At 34.1% G+C, this 20,110-nt stretch overlaps 1 protein-coding gene across 1 annotated transcript; it reads right to left on the reverse strand.

Annotated features, from left to right (window-relative positions):
* Positions 1 to 10,326: 10,326 nt before the first annotated feature.
* On the reverse strand, positions 10,327 to 18,467 carry LOC132640073 (vacuolar protein-sorting-associated protein 33 homolog). Its single transcript, XM_060356496.1, has 22 exons — positions 18,304 to 18,467; positions 18,180 to 18,219; positions 17,865 to 17,945; positions 16,468 to 16,662; positions 16,266 to 16,376; positions 16,107 to 16,172; positions 15,884 to 15,991; positions 15,738 to 15,782; positions 15,143 to 15,199; positions 14,889 to 14,983; positions 14,437 to 14,488; positions 14,227 to 14,283; positions 14,080 to 14,142; positions 13,889 to 13,995; positions 13,051 to 13,173; positions 12,856 to 12,937; positions 12,697 to 12,767; positions 12,449 to 12,529; positions 11,987 to 12,044; positions 11,811 to 11,872; positions 11,021 to 11,114; positions 10,327 to 10,804 (listed from the first exon to the last, which is right to left on the reverse strand). The coding sequence occupies exons 1-22, from the start codon at positions 18,354 to 18,356 to the stop codon at positions 10,715 to 10,717; spliced, it is 1,791 nt and encodes a 596-aa protein (XP_060212479.1). The 5' UTR covers positions 18,357 to 18,467; the 3' UTR covers positions 10,327 to 10,714.
* Positions 18,468 to 20,110: the final 1,643 nt, after the last annotated feature.

Here is a 20,110-nt window from a genome sequence, read left to right on the forward strand (position 1 = left end):
GACCAGTAAAACCAATATCCACAAAACCACAGGCCTCCATAATACTAATAAAGTCCAGACTCTTACTAGCTCTATAAGGCTTGCCACCACACTTCTCTTCCGGGTCCATGATAACATTGAAGTCTCCACCAATGCACCAGGGGCCATCCCAAGAGGAGTTCAAATTGTCTATACTGTCCCAAAGATCTCGTCTATCTCTGGCAGAACATTTAGCATAAATTGCAGATATAAAAATGCCTTTATCAGAAGCCAGGGACTTCATATTGAGAGTGACATATTGTTCATTATCCTCTATAAGTTCAGTATGGTCCATATGATTCCAGAAGCACCATATTTTGCCATTAGAATTTGCAAAACAATATTGGTAACCCAGAAACCTTTTATAGCCTTCTATCTTGCTTTTGTCAACAAAAGGCTCAAATATAGCTATAAAAGCCAACTTATTGATCTTAGCAAGTTTTTTGAGTCTGTGAATCACTTTTTTTGATCTCACCCCTTTTATATTCCAAAAGATTGTGCTAATCATTGGAAACTGGGGGTTGAAGCATTTTTGTCTCCTTCTACCATTTGAGGCAGATTGGCCTTGTTTTTGTCATTCTTGTTCTTGTATTTGCTTTTATTCCTTCCTCTTGTCTCAACGGTTTTCTCTTCCTCCCTTTGTTGAGTAGAAAGCTGCTTTTCTCTATCCTCTCCCTTGTCTTCTTTGGTATGCTGTTGTTTCTGATTTTCGCCTTTGTCTCTTTTCTTGCTTTTTTCTCTTTTTTTTTTCCATTGTTTCCATTGCCATCTTTGTTTTGACTCAAGTCACTATTTTGATACAGAGATTCGGCAGAATTCTCTTCAACCTTTGAATCAATTCCCCTTTATTAGCTTCATGGATTTGTGTATCCTGGTGATTCTGGGGACAGTTTAATTCCACAAACAAGTCAATCTCTTCTATTGAAGGTAGGCTGTTGGTTTGTTTGTCTACTTCTTCCTCATTGTTGTTACTCTTGCTGTTCTCAGTTCCATCTTTTTGAGCAGTGTTCTGCTCCTCCTCTATTTGATTATTCTGGATGTTATTACTTTCTTCAAACTCTTCTTGGTCTTCCCAATCCTTTTCTCTAGTGTTGCAGACATGGATAGGTTCTTGGTGTTCATGATTCTCCTTATCTTCTATATACTGATCATTCTTGTTATGCTCAACTTCATTTTTCTTTAACTCTTCCAAGTTCTTACCATCACTAGAGTTGTTCTTTTCAATCTCCTCTACTTCAATTTTCCTCTTCTTCCTATTCTGAGGAAGTATTGCTGATACCATCACTATATTTTTCTTTTTTGGCATCTTTTTCTTTTTGTACTTCTTATTTTTTCTCCCTTTAACCTCGGCCTTCCTGTCTTGTTGTTTGGAATTAGCGCTGAATTTCATGATAATTTGTTGCTGATTCTTTTCTGCATTTATCTTTTGTTCCTCCATTTTTTGCTTAGTACTGTCTCCTTTGTCTTGATTTTTAGTATGCTGGTTATTTTGGCTGTCTACCTTATTCTTTGCCTCTTCTATTTTGTTGCTCTGTATCCCTTTGTCATCTTTATTTTTTCTCTTATTTTTTCCATTTCCTTCAGCTTTTTTGGTGCCTCTGCTCCCATTCTCTTCCTCTCCTGCTTCCTTGTTTTCCTTCTCTATGTCAACCTTCACACTTTTATTCCTATCATTACCATTCCCAATCTTCTCGTCAGTTTCCTCCTTGTTTCTTTTGCTTTCTTTCTCATCATCTTTCTTTTGAGCAACTCTTCTACATTGAATAATTGAGTGCCCCAGCATTTTGCAGTGAGTGCAGTATTTAGGGGGATTTTCATATTCCACTTTTTGAGTAAAACCTTTACGAGGACATGATTCATCCTCTGAGCCTATCCAAATAGAATTAATCTTAGGCTTAGTCAAATCTATCTCTAACTCTCACTTTTGCCATGCTAGGCCTTGTTCTTCGTTCTGTAGCAAGATCCATAGTCAAAGGCGTTCCTAGGGGCGCAACTATTTGTTTAACATAATTCCATGAGTGACAATGATATGGTAATTCCGGCAATAGCACCCAAATAGGAACAATTGGGGAATCTTGCTCCGATTTAGAATCAGGAGTCCATTTCTCAATCCACATGACCTGCCCCTCTATTTCTATTGATCTTCTATACCAAACCGTTTTGAAGTCTTCCTCTTTAGAGAAATCTAAGAAAACGGTTCGATAATCAAACACTCCAATAGAGACCGTACCTTTGGAAGTGATCTTCTCAGCAAATTTGGTTCTGATCCTTTCTATCTGAGGTCTAGTTTTAAGAAATTTTCCAACGAGAGTGAATCTGCATTCTTCTACCATAGTTTCGTAGAAATCTTTGTTTTTGAACAGCACAGCAATTTTCCCATCATGATTTGTATACCAAGCTTTCACGTTGGGATTTCCATGACTAATTTTGTTAGGGTTCTGATTGGGAACAGATGCAATTGCATCCGCATAGCTTGTGTTTTTTGGAATTGAAACGGTATCCATGCTAGTATTGGTTTCCTGAGAGTGATTTCTCATTTCACGCGCCTTCTCCGGCTCTGCCGGCGACCCCATGGGACGGCGAGTGGAGCTCAAACGCTGAGAGAGAAGTCAGATATGACTGTTATAACTAACGTTATAAAAAGTGTCGTCAATCATACATATTCATAAGCAAGTTGTAACACATGTTCTCAGAGACCATTATTAAACACATAATTACTATCATAAGCAGTGAAAATGAACAACGACTAAAAGTGAAAAATCAACTAGCTAGAGCCTAGAGGCATGCTGGAAAGCTACTATTATTTTTTCTTTTATGATGTGTAAAACCATACTATCATATTGTACTTCATAAAAGAAGCATATATAAGGGTAAAAATCTCAAAACAGAAGTGACTGTAAAGAGATTAGAAACTCATTAATTTTTTGAATATCATTTAGTCAGTGTTTTGAGTTCTAAGAGACCAATAAAATGACGATTTCTAATAAAGAAAGTTCATGGCGAAACAGAATTTAAAGAATAGCTTTTCACAATATCGAAATAAAATCTAAATGAGAAATTAGGCATTTTAACACTCACACATTCGTTATTGAATTTAAATAATAAAAGATTAATTCACCTTACCTAATTTAATAATTACACCTAACTTAATAAAGCAGGATAGTATTTTGCGCGATCGGCCACTGTTACTCACATTCTCATGAAAGAAAATTTATGAAATAATAAATTGTGACAAAGGCTTTCATTCTAAATATCTAACTGAATGGTATTTAAAAGATAATATATATACTACAAGAAATTTTCATAATCAGATCAAACACTAAAGAATATCATGGAAAGAAATTAATTCCCTTCGGCAAAAAATAATTTTTTCCTCGAGATATCTTTGAATATGAATCTGTATGCATCGCAATATAATCTAGTGAACTGATAATCAATAATTGTTTATACAAATTGAAACTCGTCCCTTTTTATTTCATATCGATTATAATGTTCGAACTAACATAGTTCATTGCATGAACACTCTGCTTATTTGTGATACGAACGTTTAAGTTATATATCACAAGAAAGGTTAAAACGATTAATGAGTAAATTAATATTAAACATTCTAGTTTGGTGACCAACAAATTATATTTTTTATTTTTCTTTGCGCTTTTCCATCCTCCAGTTATATATGATGCTTACAAAATAATTTGACAGATAGTTTGCTACGAGGTGTATAGTTTTCTTTTATGAAATTCTAACAAAATAATAGCTGACCAAGAAAACTAGTTCGTCCTCGAAATTGAATGAAATTTTAATTTTTGATTTAAGAATAAAAATCAATGCATCAAAATTATTTAGGAAGTTAATGTAGAGCAACGTTTAAATAAAAGCGTTGAACCCATTGCATAAATTTAAGGCGTAAAAATGCATTACTAAATATCGTGGGGGTGAATCTACATGGCATCTATGGGTTCACATGAATTTAACATCTCTTGTTCAAACCCTGTATATTAAGAAATCATGAATTATCTGTAACTATATATTTGACCGTGAACCATTTATTATTGTGTGTGCTAACTTGATGTCGTATTCATTGAGTAAAGAGAGGGTTTGCTACAGTGATTCAGGCGGTTGGTGGCCCCTTCGAGAGTTGCGGTCCTTGCTGTTGCATGAGTGTTAGCTCACACACATAAATTTCAAATTTTGAATCTGCATGATGTTGTCGCTTGATTCTATCTCTTTTATAGCATAAATTTTTATTATAAAAATTTAAATGCTATTAGCCAGATTTTGGACAAAGTTTATCTAATTTGAGTAATATCAATCGAAAACCCAAAAACAAATAATTGTTATAGCATATATATAAATGATCGAACAAAACAATTCAAGGACTGAAATATAAACTATCAGGCACTAATTTTTAAATCTATACCTTTTGCTTTAACATAAAGTTGACTTTAAAAACAAACGATATCCACCCCATATCAGTACATGAAAGAGCTATTCTATCTATTATGATTTATGAATAATATCAATCGAACCAACACGAAGACAAAACTAAAATAGCTATAGCATATATATGATTACACTAAAACATTTTAAAGGAATGGAATACCTCTAGGCATCCTTCACTATTTCAAATACTATTTTTGATTCTACCTTTTTTGTAACATAAAGTTTTATTTCAAAGATGAAATGACGATCTATTTTACCCCTACTCGGTGATACGTATGACCAATCTCATCACCTTCAAAGATCCACAGAGTTTCCTTCATTCTTCTTCTGTGGTGAAATCGTTTTCAATTCCAACATCTTCCAAGCATCTCTTTAACAACCTCAGCACTCTCGTTCTTAAGTTTATCAGCAATAGCTTGGCCACAGATTTCCATCAAAGACTTGATTTTAAGATAATTTGCTACAAATAATATGTCATATAGTTCATTGAAGGCAACACTCACATACTCTTTCTCGAAATTCTTGAATTCTTCATTTGTGATTGTCGTTTCAGCATGCTTCTTAAGGTACTCGATAACTTTAACGAACGCCTCTCTCTTGAACATGGTGGGCATTGGGATGATGGACACTCGTTCCTCTTTCACCATGTCTTTGATGAATTCAGACTGAAGGGCCAATGACTCCTCGATATAAAATTCCTCATTATCGCCCATTATGAATGTCAACATTTTCTTGATATCTCCTGTTGTAGATGATGTAGATGCCATGATTATATAAGAAATTGTGGACCTTTTTAATTCTTTTGCTTGGATGAAAATTTGGTACCGAATGATATGTATATATATTGGTACAAGAGATTTTCGTAATCTATTCAAACTTAAAAGATATGGAAGTAATTATGTGTCACATTAATTTCTCACTATAAATGTATTTAATTGTAATCTATGTATGGATCACACAATAATTATGCATGTGGATTGAATACTATAATAAATATTAATTAACCTTACGTAATTTAATAGAGCATGATGACATTTTGTATGATCTTCCACTCTTACACGCATTATGAAAGAAATTTGTGAAATAAGAAATTGTAACAAAAGTAATTGATTTTTCTGGTGAATCCTTTTCCTTGTGGCCGTTCATGATATTTTTTTAATAATGGCTTCTCCTATGGTGGTTTGACCAGCAAAAAGAATTAAGTTAAGGAGCTACTTTAAGTAAGAAAGAACACGTCTGTTACCCAAGCGTGGGTTTGGGCAGGTTCATGCACGATTTTTTTTTTTTTTCATTTTTTAGTAAGTAGAGTAATTAGTTCATTAATAAGTAGAGTAATTAGGAATCAGGTGTGTGTGTATATATATCCATACAGCAAAGGAGGACAATGTATTACAGAAAAGTATTTGAAGACTTTATGTATGTTGCCGTGTTTTTCTTTTGGCCAATATATGGCGTTTGGTTTTGGGACACAAAGTAAAAACCTACATCAATTGAATGGGCATTGACAAAGGAGTGTCAGTGTGCCACTGACATGAGTTTAAGTGAGGAATCCAGAAAAAAAGTTTAACTCCGTATAACCTAATCGGGTTGTACTTTCTTAACTCTACTAAGTATTTATTTATAAATTTCTACCCTTGTGATTTTCGTGATTTTTTTTCATAATGTTAGGGTAGATGACCCAGTTATATGATGATCTTCAAATGCTTATTAATTTTAGGAATAACATTATCGTATGTGATCATTTTGATTCATTATTTTGCGTAAAGATTATATGTGAAGTTTATTTTCAAGTTGTAAAATGATATGAAGTATTTCATTATAAGGATCATATCAACACTTGAAAATTGTTTTTATCATTTTAAGATCATGATAATGAAGTAATATTAAGTAAATTGCTTATAAAAAAGACATATATACTTGAAAATCAGTTATGGCGTTTTGAGATAAAAAGTGATATTTTTATTTAGACATGATTTGGGATTTATTAAAGGTTTAAAACCTTATAAAATTTGAAGTCTTTCTTGTGACTTGTGAAGGACATAATATATATTTTTAGTGTTTCATTCCCTGTTGACCCCTATTAAAATACGGTAAATGTTCTCTTATTGGATGAATCTATTTCATGCTTAATTGTGCATGTGATCAAGCCATATTGACTTTAAATAATGGATTCACTACAAAAAAATGGGTAATTTGTGGAGGTTGAAAGTTGCAATTTGCAGGGGTTAAAGCCTCCTTAAGCAATTAGCGAAGGCTAAAACCCCCGCGAATTGCAACTTTCAACATCCGCAAATTACCCCTTTTTTTAAGTGATTATGCATAGCAATATTAATTTGTGATTTTACTTCTACGTGCATAATAACATGAATATTAAAGTTCATGTGTTGACATATAAATTGTGGGGGTTAACGTGTGAAGAATTGTTTTAATGTATTTGAAACTGATGAGTACGCTCAAATAGTTTAAATATGAGATATTAAACTTGTGCAACGTGAGGGCTTATTACATGGTTATCTTAGTTGATATCAAAGGAAGTAAGATGCGAGGAATATCATTAAGGCCAAAAACTTCCTTCTAAGTGAAAATATTTCTAGAAATATGTATTTCTTGATATAGTGACGAAAATTTTGTATATATGATAGCCTTCTATGTGATGGTATGTCTTGTAGATTGGTTTGAGATTTAATCAATATTACCATCGTTGAAAAGACTATTCTAATTAATGTTTGCGTTTCTTTGTAATTATAGAATTGCTATTGCAAAATTCAAAATAAGAAGAAATACGAGCTTGAGGCAGAAAGCAATTATGAGTAACTTAAGATCAGAATAATTGTATTGGAGTGCACTTTGTCAAGACATATTGTGGATCAACTAATGCAAAGAACTTTCATAAAGCAAGTCGTAGTTCTCAAAAGGAATGGGACTAAAGCCCTTAATTAGTAATTACTGACGGTGACAACCCAACCTTACTGATTGGAGATCCCATGATGAAGGTTCAATGTTGTAACAACAAGCTCTCCAGTAATTGAAGAAGTACCACTACTTGTCTTTTTATCTTAGTCACTTCGTGAATGATTAATTATCATGATACTTGATGTAATGAGTAGGAAGAGTACATACTCTGAATGAATTCATAGCAAATGATGCTGGATATGCTTCCGTTACACATATCCTCAAAGAATTCACCTATTCGAGTGTAGTTGTGAGGCCGCAACCTATGAGATAGGGCTTTTCTTTAGAGCACTCGCAAATCATGATATAAGCGCAAAGCCGTTAACGCGTGACCCCGTTTATGAACTCGATAAAAATCTCATGTAATGTGTATGTTTAATTGAAGATCGGCCTACAAGGTCCTAGTTCAAGACTTTAGTTCACTATGGTCCTTCTGGTTGGATTTCATCATATTAAGTGAGGTTCAAATCCACAAGACACCTTCACTGACATCATTATAAAAGACAGCTTTTGTATTCTTTTGTATTCTTTAAATTCTTGAATCATGTGGGGGATTGTTGGAATTTATTTAGAAGTGATTCAAAATTTAAAAGCAACATTTGAAAAGACACAATATATTATGAAGAGACATTACCCATTCTTTAAAGGATACACCTATTCATTGTAAAAATGTGTCATCCGGAGTACATTCATTCATGAAAATTAGTGTTTCACTTCCTATAAATACAATCCCATTGCAGATTTTTTTATAACATATCTAGATTTTTAGGCTCTCTATAATTTCATTCTCTTCAAGAGTCCATTCTTCTTTTTATTTTATATTCCTACAAAAGCAGTTGAGAGATTTAAAGAGTTCACCGGAACTTCTATTTGACTGCACATTAGAAGGTTCCTGAGTGGTTCATTGTATTTTGGGAGTAGAATGTCACTTTTTTGCTATTTGCACCAGGGTAGCAACAAAAATTTACTCTGAAGACAGCGCAATCCATAGTGTGCCTTGAACCGGGTTTTTCAATTTCAACTCTGCCTTATCTTTATTGTTATTACTATTATTATTTATCTGTTATTTGTTCTTAATGTGATCACCTTGTAATATTTTTCCAACATAGTTGTCATGCTAAACTACTAAACAAACGGTATTTAAGAGATCATACTACAGGAGGTTTTCCTAATCAAATCAAACACTAAAGGATCATGAAAAGAAAATTTCCCTTTGGCATAAACAAAATTTTCCTCGAAATATCTTTGCCTATAAATCTACATGTATTACAACGTAATTTGGTGAATAGATGATTAATAATTTTTTTCATATAAATTAAAATTCGACAATTCCTTCTTACTGCGTGTCTATCATAATGTTAGAATTAACATAATTCATTGCACGAACATTTCTGCTTATTTGTGATACGAACATTAAAGTCGTATATCCAAAGAAAGGCTAAAACGACTAGCTAGTAAATAATGAAATTTCTCAAAATATAGAATATATTAATCTTGATATATGATCGCGTTAAAGGAAAATCAATCAAACATAATAACAAATATATTACGAGAAACACAACTTTTTGATATTATACACAGTGGTGTGTGCAGACTCTCTCATATCTTATCTTTTTTCTGAAGAAATATATTTTGTCGCCTTTACTTTTGGTTGTGTATGTGTAAATATTAAATTCTCTAGTTTGGTCGCTTAATTTGGTGACTTCAAATTATATAGTAATTAATTTTAACCACATACTTTAGTTATTGCTTAATGTAAGAAGCACTTTCTTTATTGCACCATCTTGTTGCATTATTGCAAAAACTAACTTAGAGCCTGTTGCGTACAAGAATAATTTTTAGGAGGATCTAGTTTGTATAGGTTTACGTGAATCTAATAATTTTTTACTAGATTCTATATGCGTTTTAAGAAATCCACTATACATTTGACAGTGACCCTAATTATTATAGTAAATTAACTTAAAATCCTTGTAGTAATTCATAAACCTGAATTATTATAGCGTGAGCTTTGTATACAGGAAGTTACTTAAATGATCAAGAACAAATTCACCTAAGATGCAATAATTTGCCAAGAATTTGCATGGGCCTTTGAAGAAGATATAGATAAACTCTCTTGTGCGTGCTCAACAGGTTCTATCTTTAAGTTTCTTCTTTTAGGCCATCTTTTTCTCCTTTTATATTTTGTCCGGAGGAGTTTATTAGGGTTTAAAATATCGAGTTAAGTTATATATACAATAACGCTTTCGTGATTTTCCATCCGGTATCCGATATCCGCATTGAAGCCCGACTATGTCTGTATTCACGCTGTGTAGGGCCCATTTGGAGAAATCGCTACCTACCAAGGATTTTTCATACCCAAAGCTCGAACCCGAGACCTCTGACTAAGGGAGGAGTAACCCCATCCACTGGCACCACATCCTTTGGTGGTACAATCACATTTTTTTTTAGTGTTAAACAATGATAGCAAGTGGTAGTTATAGATATCACTTAATGTTTATTATAAGGATTTACCAGACAGTATACCTTTTTTATGACGGTCAAGTAATTTTTTATTTTTTTATTTTGAGTTGGAACTTGCATGAGCTGATGGCGTATGATTCTTTTACTTTTTTTTTTTCTTTTACCAATAATGTGCACTAATAGTGGTAGTGAATTAACTTTCAATCATTCTGTTGCAAATCCAAAGGTTCAAACGAGTTTCTATAGCTTGGATACTCCAATTTTTATGGTGACTAAGAGCTGGATGGATGGGCTTATGACTTAAAGTCATAAGTTTGGAATCCTACAGAAGTGATTAAAAACTATCTTGACTTAAAAACACCTAAAATAAGTCAATCCAAACAGGCTCTAAGCGATAGCTGATGTGAATGAATCCGGTCATGGGAGTAAAGACTAAAGGTAAGGCAAAGAGGGACGAAAGGATGAATGATTCTTTGTATGCACGAGCTGAAATACTGTTTGTTTCAAAACATAAAACAAACCTATCTTGTTCCCTCACGTTGCTCGAAAGAACCAAACATAATTCAGATAACAAACTGAACACTCCAATCTCTGAAATAGGAATGCTATCACTCAAAGCACACACAGGACATTCCTAGCCTAGACGTCAATAAAGATAACTCAGTAGTGTTTGTTACAAATCGGTGCAGAAACGATGCTGACAAATTGCCACGAGAGAAATATCTTAGGAACGATAAGTCTCCTCGATCTTCTCACATATAATGCAGAAACAAAAACTATGCGTCCCCATCGCACAAGCAGCAGAGATGTCCCAGAGATAATCAAACGAATGAATCTTGGCAAGTCATCCCAATTTCTCCACAAATGTTTCTGTCAATGTGCTCCCATTGATAATTTTTGTAGTTGCTACAATTATGTCATATGCCATCCCTTCCTGTAACAGTAAATTAGCATTAGCACATTAGGAGACCAAGTGACTGATTGAAAGCAGTTACTACAGCTAATTGAAAATCTTGCATCAAAAATCAAAGAACTCAAAGTTTATGATTCCTTTTCCATAGAGTGTTTCCAATGAGAGTAATCTCTGATACGATACTGGAATTTTTGACTCTGATAATAAATTTACATGATTAAGGCTTGATAGACTGACCTGGGAGCTCAGGAAACGAAGAGCAGAGATCTCTGCAGATGTCACTCCACCAATGAAAACGACAAGAACCAAAGAACGCCTTCCATCAACAACTCTGGAATATCATCAATGGTATTAGAAGGTTTTAGTACTTCTCAGAGATGATAAAAGAAATTTTCAGCTTTACGCTTGCATAAATTAGCATCACGACACATATAAGGTCCAGCAACTTTTCAAATGCTAAGAGCAAAGACAGAATAGAATAAGGGAGACATAACGGTTAGGGAGAACTAGTAGTTTCTACAGTATAATGACATAGAGCAGCCATCGCTAGGGTGTCCCTCTCTGCTTTTATCATCCCATTCGTAATGCAACAATAAAATTTACTACTTTGAGTAAGCCCAGTCTGAGAGTTTGTAGACGAGTGATATCCAGGTCCCACCTTCGTTTTCCTCATTTCACTCTTACCTCAATTTCGAACATGATTTATACTATCCTCTTGTCAATGTCACCCCTAAAGTTAACAACCAAACAGATTTCTCTCCACTTATTTGCTTTTTGGGTCTCATCACACTACCCATCATTTACCTCGCTTCAATCTCATTCAATTTGAAAAATCATTCATATTATAGTCTTATCAATATCACCTCAAGTTCACAACCAAACAGAGTTTTCTACACTTATTGGCTTTTCTGATTTAAGTAATAATGGTAAGCATGCATCTAAAAACTACATTTACGTTCTTTTGACAGTGTTTTATAGGCCAGGGAATGTTAATGGGCCAGTTAGTAGATGCTCTTTTGATACATACTTGTCCGAGCTATGCGAAGACCCGTTTAATGAGTCTAGTGACGGACTGCTGGAAAATCCACCCTGTAAAGAAACAAGCAAAAACAACAGATTAAGAGTTGTATGCCATCATAAGATGAATAAAAAATGAAAAAATCCATGTGAAGACAAACATAAACAGAAAGCTAAAAGTTTTACCCTCTTAATATCTGAGTGTGGACCTGGCAGCAGCTTCAATATTTCTTCAATAGGGCGCCTGAATATAAAATTTTACAGATATCAAAAATAGTGGATTGAGATTAAGAAATTTGGCGCTCCGTTCCATATTACATTTGCTGAGATTGAGGAATTAGCCACCCACATGGTGGACAGAGGAGGAAGGAAATCAATTAATGAAACAGTCGTAAGATTTCTAACTGCAAAAAAAGGAATTAGTGAACTATTCTTGCAAAGACTTAATTCCGTGACTATTTCTCAATGTAATGAAGGCCCAACTCTAGGGTTACATAGAATAGAAGTATCTGCTTCCAGTGAACCGCAAGGAAATCTTGTCAAAATCATTAAAGCAGCCAGATCCATTTGAAAACCACAATTTATTTGAATTAGGAATGTTAAGACAGGCAACATAACACAGTAAATCTCTTAAGAAGAAGAACTCACCATCCAGATCGAATTGCATGTTGAACCAGGCGAATACTGAGAGGTGCATACCCAGAGAAGACATAGGAGATATCGTTGGGACTGTAATTATCAGAGATCAAATTAAATGTTAAAGATGATTGCAGTGGTAAGGTAGCGATGACAATGACAGCTGTGCAAGAATCCGTTTAAAATCCATGGCCATATTTTTCAAGTTTCAAGAGAGGGAAGGGGAAAGCATCTTTTATCATGCTCAAAATATATCATACTTGGCGGTATCAGTATCCTCCACTATAAGCCGCAGAGCACGTTTGATGGTTAACCAATTGCCTTTAGTCTCCTGTAATTATGAAGTAAGTTAATAGAGAGAACTGCTAACAAATTCACTGATTCAAAGCAACATTTTTTATGAAAACCCATAAATGAACCTGTTTTTTAAGCAATCCAGACTTCTCCAAATTATTCAAGGTAGCTATATGCTCAAAACCATAGCTGTGAAGCAGTTCTCGCCTAATCAAAAGAGTGGAAGTTCAAAATTTCAGTTAGAGGTTCGCGTGGTGACAACTAAAGCATGGAAGCCATGTCAAGCATAAATAATACAGCTATTGTCAGAGTTAACTTGCCTCAAATAGTCAAAATTCTTCTTGGGCAACCCTGAATTTGTTATTGAGAACAGGATGAGAAGACGTAGAACATTGATAAGTGGCTCTTGCTTATGGATCATCTCCTCAATGTACTCAAAGCATCTGAATTTACCCAGTAAGGAAGAAGTAAGCAAATAGAACATGGAAACATTCACCTTAGAAGAAAAGGAAAAGGTAAAGCAGACCACTTCCCACCCCGAGGGCTCTTGCATTTACATCCCATATATATCACCTTTTTCGGCTCACTTTCCTCCAATGGCATACAATTGCTTGACTAAGCAACGAGAAGGTAAAATCAAATTTTCAAAGAATTTAATAGTAACAATATTATTTCTCATGAATTCTGTAAATGGCACGAAAACTGTTGATTTAACTGCAAGACATGAGTTGATGGTATTGCAGGCATTTTGCTCTAAGTAGTTATTTTCTGCATGGTTGATAAGAATATCTTCTTTTTTATTTAGGTTGGTTTAATGTGGATTGGCCAAGAGAGCTCTGCCCTTCTGATTGAATAGTAACCATGTTTCTTTACCACACAATAAATAGAAAAAAAGGAGAAGTGAGTAATGGTCCACACCCTTGCTCACAAACACACAATAAATACTACATGGCATCATATCATGCATGCAAAGAATTTGTTCTTGCCAACAAAAACTGGACTTGCATTTTACAAACGTCCAACATTTGAAGCCAAGCACTCGATGCAACAGATTTTTCTGAATACCCATTGTATATTTTAAAAGAGCTGTAAGGTTGATATTGTCTAAAAACTACGGAAGTCATTAATCAGTAGAATGAAAAGCATAACTTTACTCACATATCATAGCTTTCAGCCTCGACAAGAGTTTGCTCCATATCAAGTCGGCCAAGGAATGAAGGTTTGGATGTAAACGTAGTCAAATGCTGACCAAGATTTATGTGTCTCTGGAATGGAAAGCCAATAGTGTTATAACATTGCTAATGTCAATATGATCATTGTAGAATCAAACATTAGAAAAGAACTCTTACGGTCATTTCTGGCAATGAGTTAAGCTTTTTGACAAAATCCTTCAACTCGGAGACTGTTTGGTTCTACATATAATACACAACATAACACAGAAGTCAATTATTGAACTAGCAAAGCTAAGACATGCACATCTAAGATTACTGACTAACCGTGGTCTGCATCTCTGTGTAATCTTGCTTCATGGAAGTTGCTTTTTGACGTAGAACCTGCAATCATACTGCAAATGACAATTAAAGAAACAGAAGACTAAGGAAAGAAGATGAGCAACTTGAATCTTATGATAGCACATGATAGATTGATATATATATGCTGAAGTCCCCTGGACTTTGTTAAAAGAAATGGAGAGAAAATAAATCAACCTGGACAACTACTTCAAAGTTCTGATCCCGTATCTCTTTGAACAATTTGTCACTACAAAGGCAAAGAATTAAAATTTCACAAAAACTCTTTTTGTTTTAAAAAGACAAAACAATTGTAGATATTTCCCAGTGGTCACATCTGACTATACTGAAGGACATAACAAGACCTGCATGTATATGATAAAATACCTTATAACAGAAGAAACTGCATGCATAAGAATCAAGGGAATTATCATGTTACACATAAAAGAAACATGAAGTATATCACTAGAAATCATACAAGAATTTATTGCTCTGTAAAGTTTATGCACCCCAATTTACATCACTAAAATTTCTTCATTGTCCTTCAAAAAGCATAACATTCTTTTTTTGGGGGGAGATGAAAAAGGTAAAGCCAAAAAGCATAACCTTCTGGTAAACTGTGAGGTCTAATAACAATTAACCTAATTTACCTTGAATTAAGGGGAACCTTTATTTTCTTGCCTTCTTGCTGGGCACCCATAATAGATGAATCTAGTTCCACCGCACCATTATTGATACCAAGAAACTGCATGAAGCCTATTAGAGACAGCTTTAAAAATATTCACAGCATATATGGTCTGCTTATTGCTTTAGAAGCTGCAGACACATGATACAACCATGAACTGCTGCCTAGACAATATCTTAACGATACAGATCCATAGCAATTCTAAGAATATCACTTTACCTCGTCCAACAGCCCTTCATATGTTAACTGCGAACACATTGGAGTGATCATATCCACCTGCACAATACCAAGGGAGTCTTAAAACCACAGTGACAAATGGATATAAAGGCCACAGCACAACTATGAAGGTTGGAGAAATATAAATAAAACCAAAGCAGTAAAGAGCTTAACTGACCGTATGGGAAATACACAAAAAGGAGTAAAACTATATCAAGTAGCAAGATTAGACCTGAATAATTATTTACTGTCTGCATAAGAGGCATAAGATGAACTGCTTTTTCCAGAATATTCTCTCACCTTTGTTCTTCTGTGAAAACTCTCTCTCTCTCTCTCTCACTCAAACACACACATTATCCTACCCAATAGAATGACAATCACTACCTATCCTAGAAAAGGCAGAAAAAACATTTTGTTGAAAACATAGTACGATAAACTAGCATGAACCTTCAAGAAATCCTAGAATTAAGTCTCATCTATACCAAATAATCGATAAGGTCACACAGCAATACTACACTTTTTTATAACAGCATTATATAAAATACAATGAGAGAGGAGGAGGGGGAGGGCTGAGTGGAAGAAAGAAAAGGTGTGGTACCTCTCTGTCCAAAAGGATGATAGTATTTATTTCAGGCACACCCATCTGCAGTAAAAGACAGATTGGTATTATTTTGTGACAATGTATGGTGCCCAAGTATTTTTGAAATATGATCTTATTCTAGTGGATTTAAGATTTTGAGTTACCTCGGATGTGTTCACTGGTTCTTCCGATTGCATCCGATTTAGAATGTCAGCAACACGAACTGATGCTTTCCCTTTGGCCCTCACATTTGGAATCAGTCCAAAGGAAAACTACAGTTACAAACAAAAAACTGTTAGAAAATGTTTAAGTTTAACGTGCTTTTCCTAAAAAAAACGAAGCCTATTCAAATAATAGTTGGTTCTATTGAGTAACCATAAAAAGCACCTCGAGTTTATGGATAGCTTTTGCTATGTGCCACAGGGAGGTAGTGTCACCATCAACTAGGTGCTCCTGTCATATAAATTGAACTATTTTTACATATGCCAATCTTTAAAAAAAAAGTTCAATCTTTTCTTTGGATCAAACTGTGAGGAACAGGCGTACTTTGTAAGCAACATCAAGTTCAAAGGATAGTACATCCTCATCCAGTGGAATCAGATAGAGGGGATACTCGCCTATAGTCAACAAGTGATGAACTTTTTCTTCCTCAAGTATCTGTCAAGATCATATACAATTGTTAATGAGAAATACATGCCAAACTAAATCCTTAAAAGAAGTTTATCTTTGATATTAAAAAAAGGCTAACCTTCTCACATACAACTGCACGACGAGGGACAAAATAAACAAAATACTCCCTTTGAATCCCTTTAGAAATATCATTATGGATGTGTGAGCAAATGAACTTCATCAAGTCAAGCTGGGCTCGGACTAGATAGACTACTTTTGTGCAATCAGTTTGAACTGGTTCCGCATTAAGATGCCGTAATTCCGCCCCATGCTCCTGTTTATAGGGGTGAAAAACACTTGAATTAGGAAGGAAGAGAACCGTTTTCAGTTAATGTCACAGCAAAATAACTGTTCTATTTTCCTTAGTAATTTCTAGAATTTTACAATTCCTATACCAGTTCCTTTCTCCAGCATCAATTCATTGTCTTAATTATAACCCACAATCAGAAACGGCAGCTAGGTGCACTTGCCAGACCACAGCCAGCCTGCATTTCAGCAAGGGGCCATTTCCACGGCAGGCGACAACTCTTACCGTTGTGCCAAGATTTCCCTTCTTATTATAACCCAAAATAGTTACAAATACCAAGGACCTGAAATCATACAGGCTTCATAAATTTCACTTCGCACTCAAGAGGGTGGTCTAGCAGTCAATAAGTGGGAAATGAATCATGAGATACCAGAACTCAAATCTCAACCGAAGCAAAAATATAAATGAAATAGGTGCAATCGTCTAGGCTTTGGTAAGGCAAAGTTACCAGGTACATGTGCTAGTGAAAGATATTAATAGGTACCCAGTGGATAAGTGGAGGCATGCAAGTTGATTCGGACACAACCGTTAAAAGAATTAAATAAGCCTCAATAAACTAGGTATCACTATTGGAACTTTTTTTCCCAACAATCAATATTGACTTGACACAGAAGATTATGATTTGACCTCATACTCACATCCACCATTGTTCTAGAAGCAGACAGGGTACTAAAATGAACAAAAGGTGCTATTTCGTGGTGCTTGTTTGAAGTTTTCTAAAAACTGAGTTTACAAAAATGTTGGTTTGAGCTGTTTTCCAACAAAAAACATATCTTTTTATGGAAGAATTTACCAAGTTTTTCAAAGCTTTCAAGAGCAGGACACTTCAAAAAAAAAAAAAAAAAAAAGGAAGAAGTTAACTTAGCTCACAAATGCTATTTGCAAAAACCCCAAAAATAGAAAGTGCAGAAAACTCAAAATTTCAGTTCAAACTCAGTAAAGTAAGAGCCTGTTTGGATGGGCTTATGCCTAGCTGTTTGCAAACAGCTTATAAGCTAAAAAAATAAGTTGGGTTAGTGTAACTTTTTAGATAAGCTAAGTCAAATGGGCCCAATTATTTTTTTGAGCTTATTTTAAGCACAAAATGACTTTAAGCTGGCCAGCCAAACTTATAAGCAACTTATAAGCCAATCCAAACGAGCTCTATAACTGACTATGAAGAGAATTACCTTAAGAAGTGAGCTCTGTACAATAAGAGAGAGTGAACCACCAAGCTTGGGATCAATTACCAAACACTTTTTTCCCCTAATCTGCAACTCCAAAAAAAAAAAAAAAAAAAAAAAAAAAAAAAAAAAAACAATTACAGTTTCCATTTTTCAGTTAAGCTTACAAAAAAAGATGGTGCAAAAGCTACTCCTCCTTCCCAATTTATGGGATAAATTCCGTGCCCAGTTCATAAATTACCATTTTTCGTTAAAATTTACGAAAAAATCAATAGAAAAGCAGCAAAAATTATTAAATAAAAATCAATAAATGAAACTTACGTTCTTGAGAATTGCTAGCAGCTCTTTCTGTGATTGATCTCTGTTTTAAGTCATCAATTAGAGAAAAAAAAAATGAATAAATATGGGGATATAGAAATAGTACATTATGCATATGTAATTGTACCTTAAAGATTTGAGATTTATTGGAGCGTTATCCAAATTCGGTACTTGCGCCATTTTCGATCGATTTCTCTCTAGCTTTCCCTGTTTGATTTTTTGATTTACAAGCACGACATAATTGAAACTTTATTCATTTTTTTTTTTCGAAGAAATTGCACGGTTTGACCTTCAAATCGGCTGTGTCTTCAATTTTTGGCCCTTCGAATGGGCTCGTTTTTAAATTTTAGCAGCTCTTATTAACAGCTTTAGTCCCTCTAGTACTGCTTTATTGCAGTTTTAGTGCCTATGATATGTAACTAAATTTAGTAAAGAGATTTAATTTCTGCATACTTATATGATGATTGGTAGCTATAGTTACGAAGTAAATTATTCAGGTATAAAATTAGTATGATATTTGGTTTGTAATTTAGAAATCCGCATAACTAATATATGTATAAATTATGAGGTAATTTATGTATTATTTTATGCGGAGTAAAAGATAAAATTATTAATACATGAATTAAAAGTTGAAATGGTAATATTACCCTTATCACTTCCCAGTTAATACTTTCCTTTTCTAAGCAAATATTTTTATATAATTTTTTATAAAAAACTATATAATATTTTAATTTTAATTATAAACAAATATTTTAATTTTAAAAAGTATATAATATTTATTAATTTTGAATATAACAAACTAAACATTTAAAGAAATAATTTATGCAAAAATAAACCTGAATAACTAACCTGTATAACTAATATCTGCATAACTAATACTTTCTTCGTTCTCTAATAAGTGACTTTTAGGGCTTATACACAACCCTTAAGAAAGTGTTCACTCCTAAAAAATTAGAAGTATTTTTACTAACTTAATCTTGCTAATTAAATGCCTGGAAAAAAAAGCTTAATAATTCTTAATAATATAAATAAAATTCATTTTGGAAGAGGAATGATCAATTTCTTCTGAAAATTCCAAAGTATTACTTATTTTGAAATAAAATCCGACAGAGCAAACAGATTTCTTACTGCTACAAGGGTCAATTTGTGAACCCAAAATATCTTCAACGCAGTGACCCGAAACACTCAATAGCCAATTTTTCAAAGGTTGTGAAATTGTTGTTGTTCTCACATGGCGGAGGCTTGACTGCATTACAATCAAAGTAGTAAGTATAATTCCAAAACTGCCCTTCCGATCACTAAACTGTACGTTTTATATGTTGAGTTATGTGGTTCATTAATGTACAGTATGGTATGGTATAGTATGGTGTAGTATTGTATTAATGAACACAATGTTTGGATAGACTGTATTGTTTGTTCTGGTTTAATAACATTTGTATTGTTTGGTTTGACTGTATAGTATTGTATAATAACTTGTAAGTTTACTAAAATGCCCTTAACTCTTAATTAGAAAATTAGTTTATATATATTAATAAAACTCAGGTAAAGAATATAATACGAACTTTAAAAAATAAGTAGGTGGTGGGTGGGGGTGGTCATTGGGTGGGTGGTGGAGGGATGGGTGGTGTGAGGTGGGGGGTTGTAGGATCAGGGTGGGGGTAGTGGGTGGTAGGATGGGGTTGAGTGGTTGTGGGGTGGGGTTAGGTGGTGGTGAGGGATAGTGGGTGGGGGTTGTGGGTATAATGGAAAAATGAAATACGTAACCACGCAAAAACCACCAAATCCGTGGTTACAAAATTGAACTTTTTCATGGTTATATAATCACGAAATTACAACAGTTTTACAACACCATACAACATAATTTTGAGAACAATGGATACAAACATGGTTTCATAGAAAATCATGCATTAATGAACCACGGGAAAACTATAATA

The sequence above is a fragment of the Lycium barbarum genome, chromosome 5 (assembly GCF_019175385.1).
Source record: "Lycium barbarum isolate Lr01 chromosome 5, ASM1917538v2, whole genome shotgun sequence".
Taxonomy (NCBI): Eukaryota; Viridiplantae; Streptophyta; class Magnoliopsida; order Solanales; family Solanaceae; genus Lycium; species Lycium barbarum.

What these genes read in the sequence shown, in the direction of transcription:
- LOC132640073 (XM_060356496.1), bottom strand. Translation starts at nt 18,356, where the DNA reads ATGGCGCAAGTACCGAATTTGGATAACGCTCCAATAAATCTCAAATCT. An exon ending in ATAAATCTCAAATCTTTAAG is followed by an intron (nt 18,220 to 18,303) that starts GTACAATTACAT and finishes GACTTAAAACAG; the next exon opens with AGATCAATCACAGAAAGAGC. An exon ending in AAGAATTTTGACTATTTGAG is followed by an intron (nt 12,938 to 13,050) that starts GCAAGTTAACTC and finishes TCTTTTGATTAG; the next exon opens with GCGAGAACTGCTTCACAGCT.